The following is a 22339-nucleotide window of genomic DNA, read 5'->3' as shown; positions in this document are numbered from 1 at the left end:
ATGCGTTTTTAGATATGTAAGAAGAGAGGGTTTTTAAGTTTAGTGACCTTTTAGTTTGGAATGTGCTTATAATCCTTGGGTCTTAGCATAATTTTGTGTTTTTGTTTTTGCAGCACCAGGGATTGAACTCATGATGTTGTACTTGCCAGGCAGGCACAGTGCATGCCACTGAGCTATATCCCATCCCTAGTCTTAAAATAATTTTGAAATGTCTAGGAATAAGTAAATTTGTAGTAGGTAACTATTCTGCTTTTAGTAGCTAAATTGAGGTTTTCTTAAGAAAAAAGTTTGCTCTTTTTCCTGTAGGCAGCAATGGATTTTTGCATGAACATGAACACGAAAGCAAACAGGAAGAAGTTGGTACGAGCGCTCTTCATAGTTCCTAGACAAAGGTAAGTATTAAAAAAAACTAATGTTAGTGCTTTTACTGTGTAGTGATGTTTATAAGATCAAAATTCTTATTTAATCATCTCTTTAAAACTGTCACCTCTTGCTGGGTGTGGTGGGTCATGTTTGTAATCTCAGCAGAGGCAGGAGGATTGCTTGAGAGTTCAAGGCCAGCCTGAACTATAAAGTGAGACCCTGTCTCAAAAAAAACCAAAAAAACTTATCACCTCTTGATTTTTTAAATTGCAAAGACATTAGCTTAAATTTCTAGATCTTGTTTCTCACTGATTTTTGTCCATATTAGTTCTGAAGGAACTATTTCTTCTGATATTTACCTGTTCTAAGAGAAAATGTTTAAGAATAAAACATAATATCTATGAACACAATAATTACTGAAAGTAATTAGTTTACATTTTTGCTTCTGGGGAGAAAATATAATGATACAGTTTTTTTGAGGAGTTTTTCTTTTAGGTGTACATAAGGATTACACTAATTCTAAATTTAATTCTTAGGTTAGGTTTAAAAATTTTAAGTTATAAGCTGGGTGTGGTGGCGCATGACTGTAGTCCCAGCACTGGGGAGGCTGAGGCAGGAGGATCGCTGTGAGTTCCAGACCAGCCTGGACTACATAATGAGTTCCAGGTCAGTCTCAACTACATAGTGAGACCCTGTCTCAAAAAACCAAAAAAAAAAAAAAAAATTTTTTTTTTTAAATTGTTAGGATTATTTTGACCTATCTAGGAAGAACTGGAAACCACTAATAATTTTGCTAGTAATTAAAGACATCCAATTGCATATTGATTTGTTTTATACTAATGTAAAATCTACTTTGTCACTTAAAGATCACTCACAGCCGGGCACGGTGGCGCATGCCTGTAATTCTAGCACTCGGGAGGCTGTGAGTTCATTGTTGTGAGTTCAAGACCAGCCTAGGCTACATAGTGAGTTCCAGGTCACTCTCAACTACATAGTAGTGAGACCCTGTCTCAAAAATAAAATGAAAAAAAAAACATTTTTTTTTTAAAAAGATCACTCACCGTCTTTTTACCTTAGGAACCTAAGGGAAATGTGTTTTTATATAACAGTGAGTTAGCTATTCATGATTATATGCAACATAACTAAGATACTTTCTTTAAAGATAAGGATTCTGAGAGATTTCACTGAGGATTTCTTCAGCAAAATTTTGATTTGGCTTATTCATTGTCAAAGGCAATATTACTCTTAGTAATAGTAAGATTTTTTAGAGAAACCAAACCCCCTCTTTAAAAAAAAATCTCTTGTCAGTGCATTTGGTTTGACATTGCAGCAAAGGAGAGGGAATGTTAATATATTGAACATAATTATTCATAAGAATTACATAATTGAGAAAGTCATAGAGGTAAAGACTGAATTGTGCAGTCATGATATAAAATTATGTACTTCATTAAATATATAATACTGTCAATTTTGAGAGGAGCATCTTATATACAAATAAAATTTTAAGTTAATTTTAAAATTTTGATTATGAGATATGTTCCATTTTCATATATATGAAGTAGGTGCTATTGAATGTTCACTTTGAATTGATGAAAATTCACACACATCCCTTCACAGCATCTGGACTAATAATTTTCAAGTAATTTTTTAACTGTAGAGGGCAGAATGTTTTCATATTTTTTCCACTGTTTTTATTTGAATGAAGACATAACAGCAATTATTAGGCTTATTTTTAGTAAAAGCGTTAGAATAAACCAGGTAGCAAAAATAAAAGGCTTGGTTAACAGAAGAAACCATGGAGTAATGTTGTAGTAGTTTACCTGTAAAAGATCATCTTTTCCTGTATGCCCATGCCTACCACACCTCTGAATGAATGAATGAACAAGCCTCAAAAATTGTCATCAGACAGTTATTTGGTTTTGTGCCAGTCATAGCATTTATAAATGAAATTATCCATTTAGCTCAGTGGTAGAACATTGAAAATTCGTCATAGTTGAAATCTGCTAGAAACAAACTGGAAAGTAGTAGAATGTGAGGGTTTATGGTTTGAGAGAGAAAAAACAATATTTTTAAAACGAGATAGTTAAAATACATAGCAGTCTAAAGCTGTGAGAAATAGACCCCAGTCTTGTATCCCTGAAGCATAAAAATATGATAACTTTATATTCTCATTTTAATCAGCCTAATGGCCTAGATAAATGTAATTATGTTCTAAAATCCACTAATTAAATAATTCATTAAGGACCTGTTATATACTGTGATTGGCATTGAAGATAAAATTTAGAAGTAAATAAGATTGATTCAGCTCTTATCTTCACATAGCTTAAAACTTAGGAAGATAGATGAAAAATTCTAAGTGCAGTTACTAAGAAGAAGCACAGCATGCTTTCAAGAAAAGGGTTGTTTAATCTGAGTCCTGAAAAAGGAATTAGCTAGGTGAAGAATGGGTGAGGGAATAGAGAAGGATTCTTTCTGATAGTAGTATGTGTGTAGAGACTGAGACATAAACGGGCATGGCATCAAACTATGCAACAGCCTTTCCCTTGGACTCCCTGGTACTTTCCTCTATGCTATAAACTGCAGGAAAGAGGCTATTTTGCTGACCCCTTCACTTAGTACGATGCTTACGTCGAAGATGATAAAATTGTGTAGCACAGGGGCCGGGGATTTAGCTCAGCGGTTCGGAGGCCTGCCTTGCAAGCGCAAGGACCCGAGTTCACTTACCGGTACCCCAAAAAAAAATTGTGTAGCATGGTATTTAATGCCCCGCCCATTGAGTTTATTGGTACATTTTAGGTATACAGTACAGTTACAGTCATCACTGGGATCTTGTACCCTTACATGATGTATCTTGGTTCTTATTTTTTCCCCATTCCCCTCCCCTCCCTTCACCCCTCCACCCTTCCCTATTTACAAGGACTTTGTTTCCATTTTTTCCTTTTCTCACATTTTTTGTTTTCCTTTCTGACCTTTCCCCTTCCCCTTCCACTTCACCTACACCTTTAGCCCTTTTCTTCCTGTCACACAATGTCAGTAATACATTTTGATCCTTATTTACACTTTCAGTTTTCCATACCAGAGAAACTATTTAGTTATTTACACGCGTGTGTCCTATTAATTACACTTAACAGTATGACTTCAGTGTGCTTTCTTCCTTAGTTTGTTTTCAGCTTCTTTGGTCTTAATTCTAGCTGTTTTTCCTCTTTCAAAATCCTAATGTATAATCATTTTTTAAAATGTCTTTTGCTCTCTTCATCCTTGGACTTTCACCATTGTTTTCTTTCTATCCTCTCTGGGATTTCTTTTATTTTTCCATGGGAAATTTGTAAGTCACTTTTTAAGTCTTAGTAGAGCAGCTATCTTCTCTGAATAATATTTTCCTTATATTACTATTTTCCGAAATATTGGTGCTTTTTATGGTTCTTCCAACATCTTCAGATGAAGAAATAGGCATATCATTTTACAGTTTTTAGTTTGCTACCTGTATTTACTACTAGATTCTGAAAACCATTAGCACTTCAGGAAAGTGGACTAGATATATTTTAATTTTTTCCATCTCTAACACCAAGATGTACTTTTTTTATTTTAGCCTCCCCTGCCACCCCACCAAGGTATACTTTTTTTTTTTTTTTTTTTTTTTTTTTTTTTTTTTTTGGAGTTTGAACTCAGGGCCTTGTACTTGTGAGGCAGGCGGCAGAACCACTGGGCTAAATCCTTGGCCCAAGATGTACTTTTAAGCATAATACATCTAAAAATATTTGATGAACTCCATGAGAAAAAAATTTGGATGAATTAATGTTGGTTATGTGCAATTTAAAAAAATAAATAAGGGCCAGGGATTTAGCTCAGCGGTTCGGTGGCCTGCCTTGCAAGCACAAGGACCCGAGTTCAATCCCCGGTACCAAAAAAAAAAGTACATGCACATAGCTCAAAACCCAGAAATACACATTATGTGGTGAAAAATATCCTTCCTATCCCCTCCCCATCTACCCAGTTCTCACTCCTAATAGTAAACTACTGTCTTCATTCTTACAGAGATTCTTTTCACTATTACACTATCCTCACCCACTTCACTTTCCAGTCTTTTGCCATTACTGCCATTATAAAGAATCCAATATTTGTATTTCCCTATTATCTTTTATTAGCTAATGATTTATTTTCGTTTCTATCTACCAAAAAAGCCAGTTTTTAGATTTATTATTCTATTTTTAGTATTTTCTCATTCAATACTTTTGCCTTTTTATTAATTTATTCTTTTTAGTTTCTTTCATTTATTTTGTTCCTTTTCTGGTGTTCCATATGTCTTATCCTTTGAACATGGTTTTAGACATGTCTGTCAGTTCTGACATATGATGTCTTATTTTTCTAGAAATTCTTCTGTTTCAGTTTTATATCCCTTGTGACCTAAGGAGCTACTAGAATTTTGCAATTTTCAGGTAGAGAGGCTGTTTCTTTTTGTGATTGTGTTAACATTTCATAATAGTATTGGAGATTGGAGAATACTGTTTTTGTGTTAGGAAAATTTTTTTGCAATTTCCTTTGTGGCCTATTCTGTGGTCAGTATTCATGAACATTTTACAGGCATTTTAAAAGGCACGTTTTTGTTTTTATGGTACAGAGTTCAATGTGTTGATCAAGTTTATATTATTAAGTGTGTGTGTGTGTGTGTGTGTGTACACATGTGCATATGTACGTGCTGGAGATTGAAACTACAGCTTCACACATTCTAGGCAAGTACTCTACAAAGCAAACTGTGCCCACAGCACTTGAATAGCTATTTTATTAAGATCTTCCATTTTTAAGCTTTTATGTCTACTTTCCCAGGGGTCATGGGCCAAAAGAGGTGAATTAGACCTCTGCGAATGTATTTCATTTCTACTTCTCACTACTATGAATTCAGCTATCAGGATGTTACTATTGTAGTGCCTGGTGTTTCATAAAGTTTTTTTCTTCATTTTAAATTGTACCTTTAATCATTCTGAAGTGCACTTTTGTTCTCATTTAGTACTTTGAGGCCCAGATACTACATTATCTGGTGTTATGATTTTGAATTTCTGCTATTTGTTCTCATTTTGTCTGGTATACCTTTGTCTTTTCTTTTGTGTTCAGCTTTTCAGAACTACTTTACTTTAGTTTCTTTTATGTATTACTGAATCAAATTTTACTTGGAGATTCATTTTGAAAAATGATCCTTTGAAACGTAAGCTAATTTGCTTATGATAGGCCTGACTTCTATTGCATTATTACATTTTTCTACTTGGTTTTATTTTTTCAGTCTTAAAATATGGTGTTTTTATTTTTTTCCAGCAGTGGCGATCTAACCAAGAGCCTTGTGCATGCTAAGTAAACACTCTACCACTGAGGTGCATTCCTAACTCCTGTAATTTTCTTTTATTGTGTGTATGAGTATGTTTACTTTTTGATTTTAAGATTTGTAATTTTATTCTAGCATTTATCTTTATGATTGGGGCTTTGCTTAGGGACTGTTGTAGACATTCTCTTGTTTTCTACCATGAACAGGGATAAGATTAGCTTATGTTTTGTTCTCCCTTTCCTCACCATCTGTTATTAATTAATTATATTATCTTGCTTTTTGTTTTCCTTTTATATTAAGTATGCTTAGTTTTGCATTATTTGATTTGTCAGCTTTATGTGATATTTAACTTCCAGGGTTGAAAGCAAGCAAGCTGCAAACTTCTTTGACTATGTCTTCTCCATTCTCCCTCATTATTTTATTTCTACATTGATAACATACGCTCAGAAAGAATAAAATGTTTATATTCAGATATGTCGCTTTCAGTTCCCATCGTGTTTTCTTCTCTGTGACTGCCCATGTGAGTGTCTGTGCATGCAGGTGTGTGTGCTTGTGATTGAGCCCAGGCCCTCCAGCATGCTACGTATATTCTGCCACTGAACTACAACTCTGGACCCTGTTTTTATCTTGGTTCTAAAGTTTAAAATACTCAGCCCTCCCTGCCAATCCTCTTGTGATGTTTTTTCCAGGTATTTATTGGTTTGCTAAAAATCATCATTTTGATTTTCTCAAGGAGGGTTCTTGGGAAAAAATACTCTTGAGTTCTGTTTTCAGAATGCTACATCTAGTGTCCTTTTTACCGAATGACAGCTTTTGGCTCCTTAGGATCTGTGGTTCATACTTTTTTTTTTTTAACCCTAAATATCTTGTAGAAATTACCTAATCATCATTTGGCATTTGGTACTCCTGTGCAGAAATTAGAGGCTGGCCTTTTTGTTGTTGTTGGTTTGTTTGCAGCCTTAAAATTGCCTTGATTGTTATTATTGTTGTTGTTGTTGTTATTGGTATTGGGGATCGAACTGGGGACCTTGTGCTTGTGAGGTAGGTGGTGGAACCATTGAGCTAAATCCCCAGCCCAAAATTGCCTTGATTATTAATGTGGTTGCCCAAATAGTTCTTGGTCCATATCCATTAACTTTCCTAAAATATTCTGTGGTGTTAATCATTCTAGATCATTCTCAATGCTCTTTGAGTTTTAATATTGAAAATTTTGAGGTTGTTTTCTTGATTTTTCTTTTTTGGTACCAGGGATCAAATTTGGGACTTATGCTTGCAAGGCAGGTGGCAGAACCACTGAGCTAAATCCCCATCCCTTGATTTTCATTCTTAAATATTGAGTTTAAGTACTGTTCTGTGGTTTTGGTTTATTTTTTTGTCACTGGAGTTATGTACAGTCTACTCCCCCTAATACTTTTTCCTCATTTTTTCCTTCAATTCATTTAGTTTTAAAAGAAATCATGGCCAGGCTGAGGTTTTAGCCCAGGAGTTCCACTGCCTGCCTCGCAAGTGCAAGGTTATCCCAAGTTCGATCCCTGGCACCTCCTCCCCAAAAGAAAAGAAATCATGGCAAACTGTTTTCTTAGAATTTTCATACATTTCATAAGAGTCCTTTCCTGGTAAACTTTGATAGTTTTTTTGTTGTTGTTGTTTTTGTTTTTGTGATACCAGAGATCATACTCAGAACCTTGAGCTTGTGAGGCAGGCGGTGGAACCACTGAGCTTAATCTCCTGCCCAGCTTTGTTAAGTTTTGAGGAATTTTTTTAACATTTTAAATTTTAAACAATTGAGCAGTACCTTTATAGTTGTACTTATCCATTTTATTCCATGCAATGAAATTTCCCTGGCTTGTATTATTAATGAATTATATCCTTTTGTAAGGGTAGCCATTGCTTATGATATTTGTTGCTTTGGGATCTGCTTTCCTATTCTGAATTCCTGTTGAATTTCCTGTTGTGGCTTATCCTCAATCTTTGCCCTACCTTTCCAGCTCCCAAGCTTTTGTTGTGGGTAACAGATGTCCAGTGATCATTTAAAGAAGCATACTAATGGCATTGTTAAAGAGCTACCTAACCTGTTTGAGCTGGCTTTGCACTCAGTTTGCACTTGTGGCTTCTAGTGTAATTTATCTTGCATCTAGTCTGGACTGATTTGACATAGATTGTATATCTCTCAGTTTCTGTGAAAATGAAAATTTCAGACTTCTTTATCCCTACTTTCTTGCTTATAAAATATGCTCTTTAGGTGGGATGGAGGAAATAGTTATCTGCAACTACCATTATAAAACTGGGAATTAACATTTAAAAAGTCCTTGCTCTTTGTCTGTTTGCCAACATTCACGTTCTTGGTTAATTAGATCCTTTTTCCCCAAGCTTTTAATATCATTCCATATAGGTAATATAGTTTATATTAAAATACAGTGATAAAAATCATCCACATACATTTTTTCAGAGTTCATTTTCTTTACATTAATACTCTTATTTTCTTGAGCTAATAAAACTTTTTGGCCTTTTCAGTGTGCACTGTTAATTTTTCTGAGAAGATGTATAAGCCAGGATAACCTAAGCTTTGCTGAGGTAACATATAATCTATGAAATCTTAGATTCCTCTCAGTCACAATCCTCCAAGTCTGGTGGACTCTCTGGAGTAATGCCTTTTCCAGGGGCTGCTCAAGGTTCCAGACTGCTCTCACCTCACTACAGTTCCCAGGATCACATGGAGAAAAGCGCGTGAACTCCGTCTAGTCTTAAATACTATGGACAAAGTGACACCTCTTGGCCATTGGCCAGGATAACAAGAACTTTTGAAAAAAGCTCATAGGGAAGCACGTGGAGCATTGTGTTAGCACCATGGCCTCTGTTACAGAAATACTCATAGAGATTTGTTTTTAGTCATTATACTTTTATTTCTATAGTAATTCATTTGATTGAAAACAGCAAAAATTTTCATTTGGGGGGTAGAGGATAGTCTGTTGGAAGAGTAACATAATTTTGTACCTTTGTTATTCTGTAATGGAATTTCTATATTATAGATAAATTTCAATTGAATTGTGTAAAAAATCTCTAACTGGTACACAAGTAGTTTCTTATTTTTTACATTTGTAATGTTAACAGTACTCTCTATGTCTTTTCACTGTTCAAAGAGAATCGTCTCAGTTTACAGCTCTGTAAGATGCAATGTTAGAGTGTCAAACCAAGTTCATGTTTCTGGTCAGGTTTATATATTGTTATTGACCAGAAAAGCCTTTAATTTTGAAGTTCACCTTTTGTCCTTTTACCTTATCTACAAAATTTAGCTTGTTCCTAAGGAAAATGGCTTTTTCCCTAGGGATGATGGAATAGAAAGAAAGTAAGCAAGTGCCAGTACTCCTCCTGTCACTATTTCTCATTCTCTCTGCTCCCATAAGTATTCACAAACCTTTCTCTATCCATAGAATAAAAGAAACAGCTCTGATACACTCAGGACATGATAAGAAAAATGAATAGTTGGATTTAGAGTAAACAGGCTCAAATAATCTCCTGGGTATCTGAAATGAATAGATATTTCTCAGATGAAGAAGTACAAACAGCAAATAATTATATGAAAAAATGTAAAGCATCATTGGTCATTTGAGAAATGCAAATTGGAACAATACTGAGAGTCCATCTCTAGAAAGAATGGCTGTTATTAATCAACTGATAACAAATGCTGGTGAGGCTATGGAGAAAACTATTGGTGAAAGTGTACATTGATACAACCAGTATGGAAATCAATATGGGGAGGTCTCGAAAGTGTAAAATTAGAGGTTCCATTTGACCCAGCTGTTCCCCTTCTTGGTATCTTCCTGAGTTAAAAGCACCATACCACAGTGATACATGCACCACCCATGTTTATAGCAGCACAATTTGTAATAGCTAAATCTTGGAAACAGCCCAGATGCCCATCAGCATATGAATGGATGAAGAAAATGTGGTTTTTATATACAGTGGAGTACATCACTGCAGTAAAGAAGAATAAATTTGAGACATTTTTAGATAAATGGAGGTACCTTGAGATCAAAATAATTTGGACACCCATGTTTAAATATTGCATTGTTTCTCTTTTGTGAGAAACCAAAGGGTAAATAAGGACCAAAATGAATGATAGATGTTGGGAAATAGGAAGAAAATGTTCAAATGGGAAGGAGAAAAAAGAATGGGGGATGGGAAGGAAGGGAAAAGGAATAAAAATAATAGAGGAAAAAATGGTAACAAAGCTTTTATAAATAGGGGAAGAAGGATTGAAGGGAGGAGAGGAGCATGAGGAGAAAAAGAGCAAGATATGTATAGGTAACAATTCTCTGTGGTGAATGTGATCATTTGTATATCAAAAGAGCATCAGAATTTTAAAAAAGGAATGTGCTCTTGGGTTAAGAGGTTTGGGGGTGCATAGCAAGTTACTCTTTGAGCTCTCTGGATATAGAGACAAATTGGACCGCTGAGGGAAGGGGAAAGGAAGTACTTTTTATCACCTTCTATCTTACTTTTCTTGTTGCTGAGACAAAATACCCAACATTCTAAGTTAAAGGGAGAGCCAGGCATGGTGACACATGCCTGTAATCCTAGCACTAGGGAGGCCAAGGCAGGAGGATTGCCACACAAGTTGGAGGCCAGCCTGGGCTCTACACAATGAGTTCAAGGCCAGCCTGAACTAATAGTGAGACTCTGTCTCAAAAAAAAAAAAAAAAGTCAAAGGAGAAAAGATGTATTTGTCTCAGTTTGTAGAGGTTTCAGTTCATGCTGGCTGGCTTGAAGACAGAGTGGACATGGCAGAGGGGCATCAACAGAAGAGAAATAGTCCGTGGCAAAGCAGGGCAGTCAGAGAGCAGCAAATGCCAGGCAACAACCACAGCAGCCTGCTTTCTGCCTTTTGTATTAAGGCTATGCTTACAGCAGTAGCATTCACAGCCTTAATCCTAGCATCACATCTTGATCCCAGCAGTACACACTAAATCCATCCGCCTCTGAGAAGCCTTGGGAGAACATTTAGATACAAGCCATGACACCTTTTCAGCTCCTGCCCCCACTCAGCCTCACTAGCCACTACACTTGTGGCAAGATGTTCCTCCTTCCTTCTGTGATATTTTCTTCCCCCATTCTTTCTTTTTTGGTACCGGGGATCAAACTTGGGAACTTGTGCTTGCGAGGCAGGCGGCGGAACCACTGAGTTAAATCCCCAGCGTTTTTGTGATATTTTCATTGGATCTCTTCAACTCAGTAAATTGGAAACTTGAGGGTTTTTTTTCTTTTTCTTTTTTTGATACTGGGGATCAAATTTGGGACCTTGCACTTTAGGCTGGCAGCAGAACCACTGAGCCAAATCCCCATTCCGTTTTGTTTTTCTTTAACATGTATTAGTATGATTTACCACTTGGTGGCACTATTGCATTGGGAACAAAACCAAACAAAGGCCAACGTGGCATTTGGTTGTGGATTTCGGAGTCAGTTACTCTGATCTTTTATTATATTTTGACTTTTTGTAATTACATGCTTTAGCTTTTTCAATGAAGGAATCCTTTATGCTAGTTGAATTGTAACAGAGTTCTTGCATATTTTTTTCAGACCGTTTTTTTGACTTGATACTAGTGGATTAAACCCAGGGAATGCTGAGCTGCATTCTCAGCTATATTTTGACATAGGGTTCACTTTGTCCAGGCTATCCTCAAACTTGACATCCTTCTACTTCAGCTTTCAGAGTAGTTGGGTTACAGGCGAGTACCACCAGGCTGGCTTTTTCCAGGCATTAGTGAGCACAGCGATAATATTAATTAATATCTTTAAACAGTCAAATTCTTTAGACTTTTAAAGAGAATGATAAAGCTAGATATTTATAAAGCTAACTGATTGGTACTTGTAAGGATTCCTTGTTTCCCCCTCTGTAACAGAAGTGTGAGTTCTTGTTTTAGGTACCTGTAGTGACTGAATGTTTACTAACTTGGTGATCATTAACTGCTAGTAGTAGTAGGATACTTAAAGGTGTGATTCAGAGACCTTGAAAATGCAAACAAGATTTTATTGAAGGAAAAAATAATGTCCTTTTAAAGTAGTTCGTTGTTAATTGCTAGTAACAGTAATTATCGCTTAGATTATAGAATTGTTTTCAAAAGAAGGATCCAAATTTATTTTTTATTTTCTTTTCAGAAAACTCAGATGAAATATCTGTTTAGCTTATCAGATGAGCTATCCAACTTTTTAATGGAGAAGTTTTACTCTGTGATGTTATTTTGTATTTTTATGACCTTATTTCTACTGAAATGACCTCTTGCATTCTAATCTTTTTGAAGTTTACAGTTTTGGAAGGAAGAAAAAATTTTTTGTTTTAATTTGGCAGTAAACCTAGGACCTTACGTGTATTAGGCAAGTGCTCTCCCACTGAGCTACATCTCCAGTCATTCCACTTCACTTCATGTTATATTGTGTTATTTTGAGACACGGTCCTGTTATGTTGTCTAAATTGGCCTTGAACTTGCAATCTTCCTTCCTTAGCTTCCCAAGTAAGCTGGGTTTGCAGGTGTACAACATCTCACTTACCTAAAACTGAAAGTATTCTTAAGCCCTGGTTAGCACTGAATAAATGCATAGTTTATTACTTTTTCTGTAGTGTAAAGGATTTTATTTTTGAAATAATGAATGAAGACTCACAGAACTTGAAGATATATACAGAACAGGGTGAAACATTATCAACTATTCATTTTATAGAAGTAGGGATATTAAAAGTATTTGTTTGCCTCCATGTGACCATTTCCAAAATGAGCAAAAATTAGGACAAATCACTTTTTAAACCATTTTTAAAATGCCTATTAAAGCCGAAGATACTTACCTATGAGGTTAGTTTGCCAATCTATACCTGAACAGATAGGGTGAACAATTTTGCTTTAAAGTAGATAGCTATTACTGCCTTTGTTTTGAGGTAGGAAAAAGACTCAGAGTAAATTGGGATAACTGGAAGATGAAAAAAATGGAGAGTATAAGTGACAGACCAAGAACTAGAAAAGGAAAGGATACAGTTTAAGAATTTTTGATGCCAAGTGTTGTGGTCAAAAACCAATGCATGGAAAAAAAGAACCAAAATGAAACATAGTTTTAGAAATTTTAGGGCTGGTTCTTATAAAAAGCTAAATAGAGAAGCATTTAGAAAATTTATTATGAAGAAAAAGAAAATTTAAAAATTTAAGACGTGCTAAAAATTTTTAAAGTTTCTAGGTGATATGTTGGAACTATTTTTAGAAGCACTTGAAAAAATCTCAGTGAAACACATACTTTGAAAAAGTTACATTTCCAGAACTGATTCAAGACAAAAGACTGCCCCCCACTAATGATCATGGAAGAAAATGTAAAAGGTAGCCGTTAATTTAATTTCAAATAGACTAAGACTCCTTAGCTTTATTGACTTCTATTCTTTTGTAGAACAAATAATTTCTCTGCTGTATCACTAGTTCCAGAGCCTAGAAAACTTGACGAAAACTTAGATGAAAATCTAAGCAGAATCTAACAAAAAGGAACAAAAATGTTAAAAATACTGATCAATCTAATTTTTATCTTGATATAAAAATTATAGGTCATCCCTATTTCCAGGACTGAATGAATGTTTGAGACTTTCCTTAGTAGGAAAAACATCTTTGGAATGGTATTTCCTAAGTCACAGGCAAGAATCCACATAAATGACTAGGTGGGGGCTGTGTTTAAGAGTGGTGCCCTTCTAATATTGGTGATCCTATCATCTGGTTATCTACCCAAAGGCCTGCGGTTTAGCTTTTTTTGAACATCCACTTACTCTGGCAGTCTGAAACCTTTCCCCCAACTGAACTGACTTTCATGCTCTGAGAAAATGTCCCACAGGACTGGGCCCTCCTTAACCATCTATCTTCCTTCTGATCTATATAAATTTCTGTGGTGGGCCATGCATGGTGGCACATGCCTGTAATCCCAGCACGCGGGAGGCTGAGACAGGAAGATTGCTGTGAGTTCGAGACCAGCCTGGGCTACATAGTGAGTGCTAGGTCAGTCTGAACTACATAGTGAGACCCTGTCTCTAAATTTAAAAAATTAATTAAGGTGGCTATCTTGTGTAAAATACAGCAAAAATTTATTGTACATAGTTTCTATTAAATGTTAAAACATGGGAATAAAAGAAAAAAATTATAGGTAAACATTAGCAAGGGCCAGGGATTTAGCTCAATGGTTCTGCCGCCTGCCTTGCAAGCACAAGGAGTGGAGTTCAATCCCAAGTACCAAAAAAAAAACTGCAAATCAGCTTTAATCATATATTAAAAATCTGGCCTGATGAAAGAAGATTGACCTTAGAAATGGAACGATACTGTAACATAGGAAATCTATTAATATATGTAATGTCAATTGAGAAAATAAGAAATGATGAATATCCTGTTAATTGCTTAGGAGCTTTTGTTTGATAAAATGTGAAATTTGATAACATTTAGTATAAAAATGATATGATCCTTAATATGGGACAGACTGTATTATACTAAATGCTAACATTGTAGTTAAAACTGAGGGGCTGGGGATTTAGCTCATTGGTTCCACCACCTGCCTGGCAAGCACAAGGTCCCGAGATCGATCCCCAGTACCGTAAATAAATAAATGAATGAATGAATGAAAAGAAAAGAAAAGTGAGATGTGAGTGATTGTTTCATATTTTTGAATGTATATAATACAATGAGGTGGGCCCTTCTCCTGAAGTACAGAAATACTTTATACTCAAACATTTTTCATCATTATACTACTGATTTATATTTCCATATCCTCAACTAAACTGAGCAATTTGAATGTTGAGCTATGTTCTAATAATGATTTACACAGCACAACACTGGGCATATAGTAAATTTCGTTAAATGCTTGTCCAAAAAAAAAAAATGCTTGTCAAATGGAAAAAAAAAGTGATATTTCAGACACATTTCAGAATGGGTGCCTTTGAAGTGACTTGTGATTGGTAAAAGAGTAAATAAACAGTGTCGATGTTTGGGGAAAGTATATTCCAGGCTAAGGAAAGACCATGCTGGGGTTCTGAGTGACAAGATTGGTGAGGGGCAGTATATGTGAGGGAAGAGGTCAGGAAAAGACATACTGGGTCAGCTCATGAGGTCACAGCAGTACTGTTAGCAATGGAATTGGAACCTGGCCCTCCTAACTCTTACTGCAGTGCTCTTTGTTATCCTGGGACTTCGGGTCTTGTATCACTGACCTGTGGTGTGGCTTTGTTTTTAAATAGGTGTGGAAAGCAAGTGAGCCTAATACGTTAACGAAATTTTATAAATTTGATATTAGTGTAAATTAATCAATTATGCAAGAAAATAAAATTTTCATTGTCCCAGCCTTTTTTGTAAGAGTGCATTACAAAATTATCTTTTTTGTAATATCAGAAAGTAAAGTAACCCACATTTTGTGCAGTTACCATGTGACAAAAGATTAACCTTTAATAGATAAAACTTTTTTTTTGGTATCGGGGATAAAACTCGGGCCCTTGGCGCTTGCGAGGCAGGCGCCGGAACCGCTGAGCTAAATCCCAAGCCCTTAAATTTTAAAATAAACAGTTAAAGTTAAACAATAAATGTTCTGATTAAAAATATGTGTGAATCTTTAGATAATGGATTTTAGTTTTTACTTTGTTTAAAATAGGATATGTTAAAATTTATACAGCTACCTTACTCTTTACTTTGGCCTCTGTCCCCTTATTTCTGAAATGGTGATTATAGTATCTACCTCATATATGGTTGAAATAATATACGTAAGATGCCTATCACACTAGTAAAGCATGACTCTAATGAGATTCCTTTTCCTTAATCCTGCCTTTCACATGTATCTCCCTTCTTCCTTAACTATGCCCCTTCAATCTCAGGACCATTTGTTCATACTGGGAGCTTCCAGGATCTAATTCTAAGCCTTTCGTGATATATAGTCTGTTTTTTATTCCTTGATAAACTATTTTCATGTACTTACAGGGATTATTTCTGTTATAAGTGGCTTCAAGCTATTATCGTTTCAGCTCTTGTATATGCAGTTTTTAACTTCCCTTTTCTCTGTCAGCTGCCATTAATGTTGCTGCTTTGTTAGGTTTTCACTGCTTCTCTTCACCCTCTGATCTGCTAGTTGTTTGTTTGTTTGTTTTTGGGTTTTTTTGTTTTTTTGAGACAAGGTCTCACTATGTAGTAACAACTGACCTGGAATTCACTGTGTAGCCCAGGCTGGTCTCAAACTCACAGAGATCCTCCTGCCTCAGCCTCCCGAGTGCTGGGACTACAGGTGTGACCCACCACGCCCAGCTTGATCTGCTAATTGTTGAAACCATTCACTAATCAAGTTTTATAAAATAATGTCTGTCAGGAATGAAATAAAGTTTTGGCTTGTGTATTGATTCTGCTTAATAATGGCTGCCTGGAATGTTGTGTTAAAGCAAGTTCTATAGCTGCATCCAGTGTAATGGGAAAGAATATTCTGCCAGTGGAAGGGGTGGAAGCGTGTGTGCCACATATTGCCATTAATTATTTTAAGTGAGAGACGTGAAGATCTGAGTAGTTCTGTGATGAGTAAAATACACGTGAATGGATAGGTCTTGTGATAGTGTTTGAACTTCTCAGGTACAATTCGTTTACTGCTTGCCCTCTTACTTTAGGCATTGAAATTTCCAGATAACTTACTCTGAGTAAATGAAGGAAATGATTTGAAAGGACTATATTTTGCTCTAGTTATCTTTTAGGTTTGTAAATACTTACTCAACAATTATGTGATTAAAAATTTAAGCCATGTCAAAACTTAACATTTTCTTCGCTTAGTATTTCATATTTTATCAAAATTACATACTCAAATTACAGATGACAAATGCACTGAATGGAAAATGTCAGATTATTAATAAACTTTTGAGGATTTATTTAATTTTCAGATACTTTGTGATGGCAATAAAGAGGCATACCTGAATGATTATTAGTTTTATAGTCATTTAATATGTGACTATATCTGATAAAGTTTAAATTTTAAAATGCATTTTTTCTGATATGTCATTCCTTTTACACATATCACATATAACTTTTGCAGGTTGGATTTGCTACCGTTTTATGCAAGATTGGTTGCTACATTGCATCCCTGCATGTCTGATGTAGCAGAGGATCTTTGTTCCATGCTGAGGGGGGATTTCAGATTTCATGTATGTATTTAAGTGTTTATTTCTGTAATATGTATATTCTTAACAGGGTGAGATGCCGGGGATTTAGCTCAGTGGCACCATGCCTACCTCACAAGCACAAGGTCCTGAGTTCAATCCCCAGTACTTAAAAAAAAAAAAGCTGAGTGGGGATTTTTAGTTTAAGAACATAATTGGTTGGTTGGTAAACATATTTTTGGAATTTGATAATGGTATAACAGTAAAAATTAACAGAATTTTTAATTTTTTAACGTCAATTCATTCAACAAAGCTTGAAATTGATGTGATATTCCAACTCTCAGCATTGTCCTAATTGTCTCTTAGTTGAGGGGAGCCAGTGTTCCTGTTCCCCCATTGTAAGAAATGTGCTTTTTGCTTTTGTAAATTAAAAACCATTCTTCAAGGCCAAGACAGGCAGAGTCCTCATTGGTAGTCCCAGAAGAAGCAGAATTGGCTGTGAAGAGTTGGGGTGTGGTGCTCTATTATATGCCTCCAGATTTTGAGGGTCCAAATATGTGGAGCATAAAAGACTCCATAAATTCTGCAATCTCAGTGAATGCTGTTGTTGCCCATATTTTGTTGATTCTTGTCTTAAAAATCTTTACCTTGCTGGGCGTGGTGGCGCACGCTTGTAATTCCAGTACTCAGGAGGCTGAGGCAGGAGGCCCACTGTGAGTTCAAGATCAGCCTGTGCTACATAGTGAGTTCCAGGTCAGTCTCAACTACATAGTGAAACCGTGCCTGAAAAAACCCCAAAAAAACAGAAATCTCTATGTTGGATAGAGACAAGTTGTTTAAAGAACACTCCAGCAAATACCAGGGGATCTTTACCAGGCAACGGGTATCTTCCTTTCCTTTCCAATACTAGAAGTCTAGTCAGTCCACATGTTTGTGATTTAAGCCCTCATTGCTCAGTCATCTTGTGGAAGTGAAAGAGCTTCAAATACAGGCTTGATGGGGTAAAAACATGGTGCTGCCACAGTTACTGTACATGAGCATTGGTAGACTTTGAAAAAACTTGAGCTTTAAATGTTATGTTAGCCAGTGGGAACATTGTGTTTCCAAAAATTTAGCATTACAGTCGGTTGCTAAAATGAGGGAAAGTTTGCTGTGCTCAGTACAGGATTTATTGTACTCAGTGTGCACAAATCAGTAGTATTGTTGAGCATTCAGAGAAGAGCAGACAGTTTCCTCATGATACAGTTGAGGAAAGGAGACATAAATACAAAAGCAAGAGGAAAGTAAAATTTTAATCCTTAAAAGAATTGCATGTTTAACTGGCAAGTGAATTACTACGGACTGAATACTTTGAATCCAGAGGAAGGGGGAAAGTCTCATGAAGAGCAAAAGAACAAACAATGCCTATAATTGCATCTTGCAGTAAGTGTTAATTTGTTATGAGCTTTAGGGTTAAGATTTATTTCAGGCCAGCTTTTGCTGAAGTGTGTTCCAGATTTTCATAAGTAGTATTAAGGAAGGTAAGGTTTGTGTTTGGAGAAGACCTCAACTTTTTGATCGAGCCTTTTTATTGTTTAAAATAACTGGGCACATATCCCAAATATAGGTATATTTTTAAATTATGCACATTTGTAGTTGTACCAAACTTGGTACATTATAGAACATACAAAAGTAGATGGGAAGGTAATGAAGTAAAACTTAAGAATAGAAGTTCCCAACCCCCGTATATGAAGTGATAGAGCTGAATTTAAAACCAGCAGAATTGGTACAGAGTCTATAATCTACTCTATCTTCAGAGTTCATAGACTACTTAGCAAACATTTATTTATAAAAGCTGTACTCTTTTCTGAATTAAAAGGCTGAAAAAGTCAAGTTTACTTGTTCCTATTTTAATAATAAAACTGAAAATCTAATTCTATTTTGTTTTTCTTTAATCTCAAAGATAGTTTGTATGTATAAATGACAAAAGTTCTGTATGAAGTTGAATCTATGATTTTACCATTTTTGCTTGATTCAGTTTTCTTGATGCTCTAGAATAAATTCTAGTTCTAAGATTTTAGTAAGCATGGTTTTGTTTAAGAATATAAAAAGTCTAAACATCTACCTCTGCTTGCTGTAGAAAGTGGATCCTTCAAAAGGAAAGAAGAGAAAGGAAAAAATATGAGAAAAGGAAAAAATGGAAACAAATTCTTTGTAAATAGGGAGGACGAGGGAGGGTAGGGGAATGGGGAAAAAATAAGCAACAAGATAAATCTTATAAAGGTACAAATTCCCAAAGATGAATGTCATCCTATTATATACCAATAAACGTAATGAAAAATCATTAAGATAAATTCCACTGAAATGTTAACTGAGTGTATGGAAGTTTATTTTTTATAAATTACTATCATTAAGTGTACAGCTGCTGGTGAGGTTTGACTTTCTTTTGAATCTCAGCACGCACTTAGGGAACAGTGCAGTAGAACTCTCAACTGACAGAAGATCTGGCTCATAGTGTGTCCATCCTTGGTCAAGGCATTTGATAGCTTTGTGGCCTTTTTTTTTGTCCTGGGTTTTGTTTTTATTGCTTTTACCTAATTAAAATAATAATGGCTATTCTTTCTCAAAAAATGAGGATAGTTTTCTGCAAAGAGCAGTATGCTAGAGGTAAGTATCACATTATGGTCATTGTTACTCAAATTAATTTGTAGACAATAGTTTTGTTTTTCTGTTGAAAATGTAATTTTGAGGTTAAATCTAATTCTATTTATCTCAGTGTATTTGTTCATGTTGTACTGACTTACTGGGATTTTGTTGGATTTGATATTTCTTGAAATGTGTGCTGCCATAAATAGAGGACCTAAATGTGCAAAACATTTGAACTTTGATATGTGACTATGACTGGTAATTTAAAAAACAGTGACTACATTAGATGTTTCATTTTGAATTTATAATTAAAAATGCAGTATAGTTCACAATTATACCAGCAAACTTAATAACTTTTTTGCTTAAGTGAGCTCCTGATATTTATACTTTTTAACACAGCCTTTTCTTTTCTTTTGTACTGGGGATCAAACTCAGGACCTTGCACTTGCAAGGCAGGCACTAAGCTAAATTCCCAGCTGAGACAGCATTTTCCAAAGTATGTTCCTTATGATGCTAATTTAATGGGCTGTTAAATAATAGAGGTTACAATTTCAAAGAAGGGACTTGTGTTGCCAAAAAACTTTTGAGTAAGATTGATTTAAAATAAATGAAGTAGCTTTCTTTTAAGAGGCTTCTTAAACCTGAAGAAAAAACTGCTTTGTTTTTCCAAATTGTTTGATCATAAAACTACTTTGCAGAGTACTTCCTGGGACTGGTGTTACACAGAGCAGATTTTTCAACTTACATAAAGTAACATGAATGTAATACAAAATTATTATTCAATTTATTAAATATTTGGGGTGAACTCATACTAGAGTAACAATTCTTATCAGAGATTAAAAATGTTGATTAACAGTGTCTTTCTTATTGTAGGTACGAAAAAAGGACCAGATCAATATTGAAACAAAGAACAAAACTGTTCGTTTTATTGGAGAACTAACTAAGTTTAAGATGTTTACAAAAAATGATACACTCCATTGTTTGAAGGTTAGTGCTAAATGTTTTTAATAGAAAAAAATGTAAGTGAGGTATAATTAGTGGATAAAATGAAATAATTAGTTGATAAAGCCAAAAGAAGACAAGAAAGGAATATTAAATAGATGATCAAAATAGAAAACAGATAGTAAGATGGTAGATACAAATGTGACTGTATCAGTATTACCTAAAATATAAATGGACAAAAATGCATAAATAAATTTAAGAATATAAAACTTGATTAAAACAACTATGTGTTGTGTACAACATAAAGACAAAAATTAAAAAGATGTGGAATTATGTTGTATCATAACTGCTTAATAGGGAAACAGATTTAATGCAAGATACACAATTATATAAAGATTTACCAAGTAGATTTGGCTGCCCCGAGTCAAGTGTGGAAGACTGGGGTGGGGATTTAGCTCAGTTGTTCCGCTGCCTTCCTCAAAGGTGCAAGGGCCTGAGTTTGATTCCTGGTACAAAAAAAAAGTGTGGAAGATTGCAAAAGGTGTATTTACATGCATGCTAGAGACTTTGAGAATCCAGTCAAAGTCTTGGAGCTCACTGTAGTTTCCTGTTCAAGTCCATATCAGGAGGCCGAAGGGCCTGCTGGAAGCCAGGGGATATCTAAGGTGAAGGTGAAGAAACAGAAGTGACCCTTCCTTACTCATTTCCCTTTTGTTCTATTCAGGTGAGAAGCCCATTAGTTGGTACCACTTGCACCCAGGATGTGTCTTCAGTTTTCAGTAAATCCTTTCAACCACACCCAGACTGCGATCCAATTTAGTTGGGTATTTCTTACTCAGATTGACACAGTTAACTATTATATGTTATGCAAGTACTATTCAAAAGAAAGTTAGTTTCACTAAACTGTTTTCAAAGTAGACTTTAAAGCCCAAAGCATTATTTAATATAAAGGGTAGTTTACGATAATGAAAAGTTATTTTTAACTGGAAAATTTTATTTTCCTGAATTTTACACCCAGTAACATACTGTAGACTCAAAATACATAAAGCAAAAATAAATGAAGCCACAGGATAGTGAAGGATTTGAAAAAAAATGTCTCTAGCTAAAAGAAGCAGCAGACAAAATAAGTATAACCTGAATGGAATTTGGTCAATGCAGTTACCAACCTTGACCTAATCACACTATGTGGAACAGCAGAATTTGGAATCTTCAAATGTACATGGGTCATTTACCAAAATCAACCATAAAGTTTGAGCAGATTTTGAGAGGATTGAAATCATTAACAAAATTCTGTCTTTACTGCATGGTTTTTTAAAATACTAAAAGTTATTGTGAATATTCAAAGGATTAAGTTTCCTGAACTTTTTGGATCATCTCAGGAGATTAGTATATTATAAAGTTCATTTAAGGAAACTCCAGACAGCATGTAAAAGAGATAGTAGAAATTTTCTGAATGCCATAATTGAAAGGAATTACTATAAACTCTTAAAATGTGTGGGAAGGATATATATTTCTTGATAATAAAAATTTTGTTTCTAGCCATTCATTTAAGGAGGTAGGTATAAATGTCGGTATAGATTTATCTGTGCCTTGTCATGCCATTTTTGCAATAGTGAGAAAAGAGGCGATGTTAGTGCTCAATAAAACAATCAAAGTTTTAAGCAAGTTTATGTTTGCCATACTAGGTACCTTGTAAATCATACCAGAGAAGGATAAAAAACAAGGAAATACTCATGTTAAACTAAAAAAAACAAGCTAGTAAATGATGTCTTACATAAATCTTATTCAGTGAGTAAATAAGTCTGTAGTCAGACTTTTTTTTTGGTACCAGGGATCAAACTCAGGATCTTGTGCTGGCGAAGCAGCCGGAGGCACCACTGAGATAAATCACTGGCCCAGTAGTCAGGATTTTTTGAAGTAAATGTTATCTAGGGCTGGGTGTTTAGTGGTGCTGCCACCTGCCTTGAAAA

The 22339-nt window shown here is 35.2% G+C and overlaps 1 protein-coding gene across 3 annotated transcripts in view; it reads left to right on the top strand.

The window, feature by feature from the left end:
- Upf2 (UPF2 regulator of nonsense mediated mRNA decay) overlaps positions 1-22339 on the top strand; it is a 99659-nt gene that overhangs the window by 35456 nt on the left and 41864 nt on the right. For all 3 annotated transcript variants that reach the window (XM_010621361.3, XM_010621363.2, XM_010621362.3), the window contains exons 8-10: positions 307-392; positions 16739-16847; positions 20301-20414. In XM_010621361.3, coding sequence (XP_010619663.1) covers positions 307-392; positions 16739-16847; positions 20301-20414 — 309 coding nt within the window. The remainder of the gene's footprint in view (positions 1-306; positions 393-16738; positions 16848-20300; positions 20415-22339) is intronic.

This window comes from Fukomys damarensis, unplaced genomic scaffold (assembly GCF_012274545.1).
Source record: "Fukomys damarensis isolate Sample0158 unplaced genomic scaffold, DMR_v1.0_HiC HiC_scaffold_10, whole genome shotgun sequence".
Lineage (NCBI taxonomy): Eukaryota > Metazoa > Chordata > Mammalia > Rodentia > Bathyergidae > Fukomys > Fukomys damarensis.
This window is presented reverse-complemented; position numbering and strand designations above follow the sequence as displayed.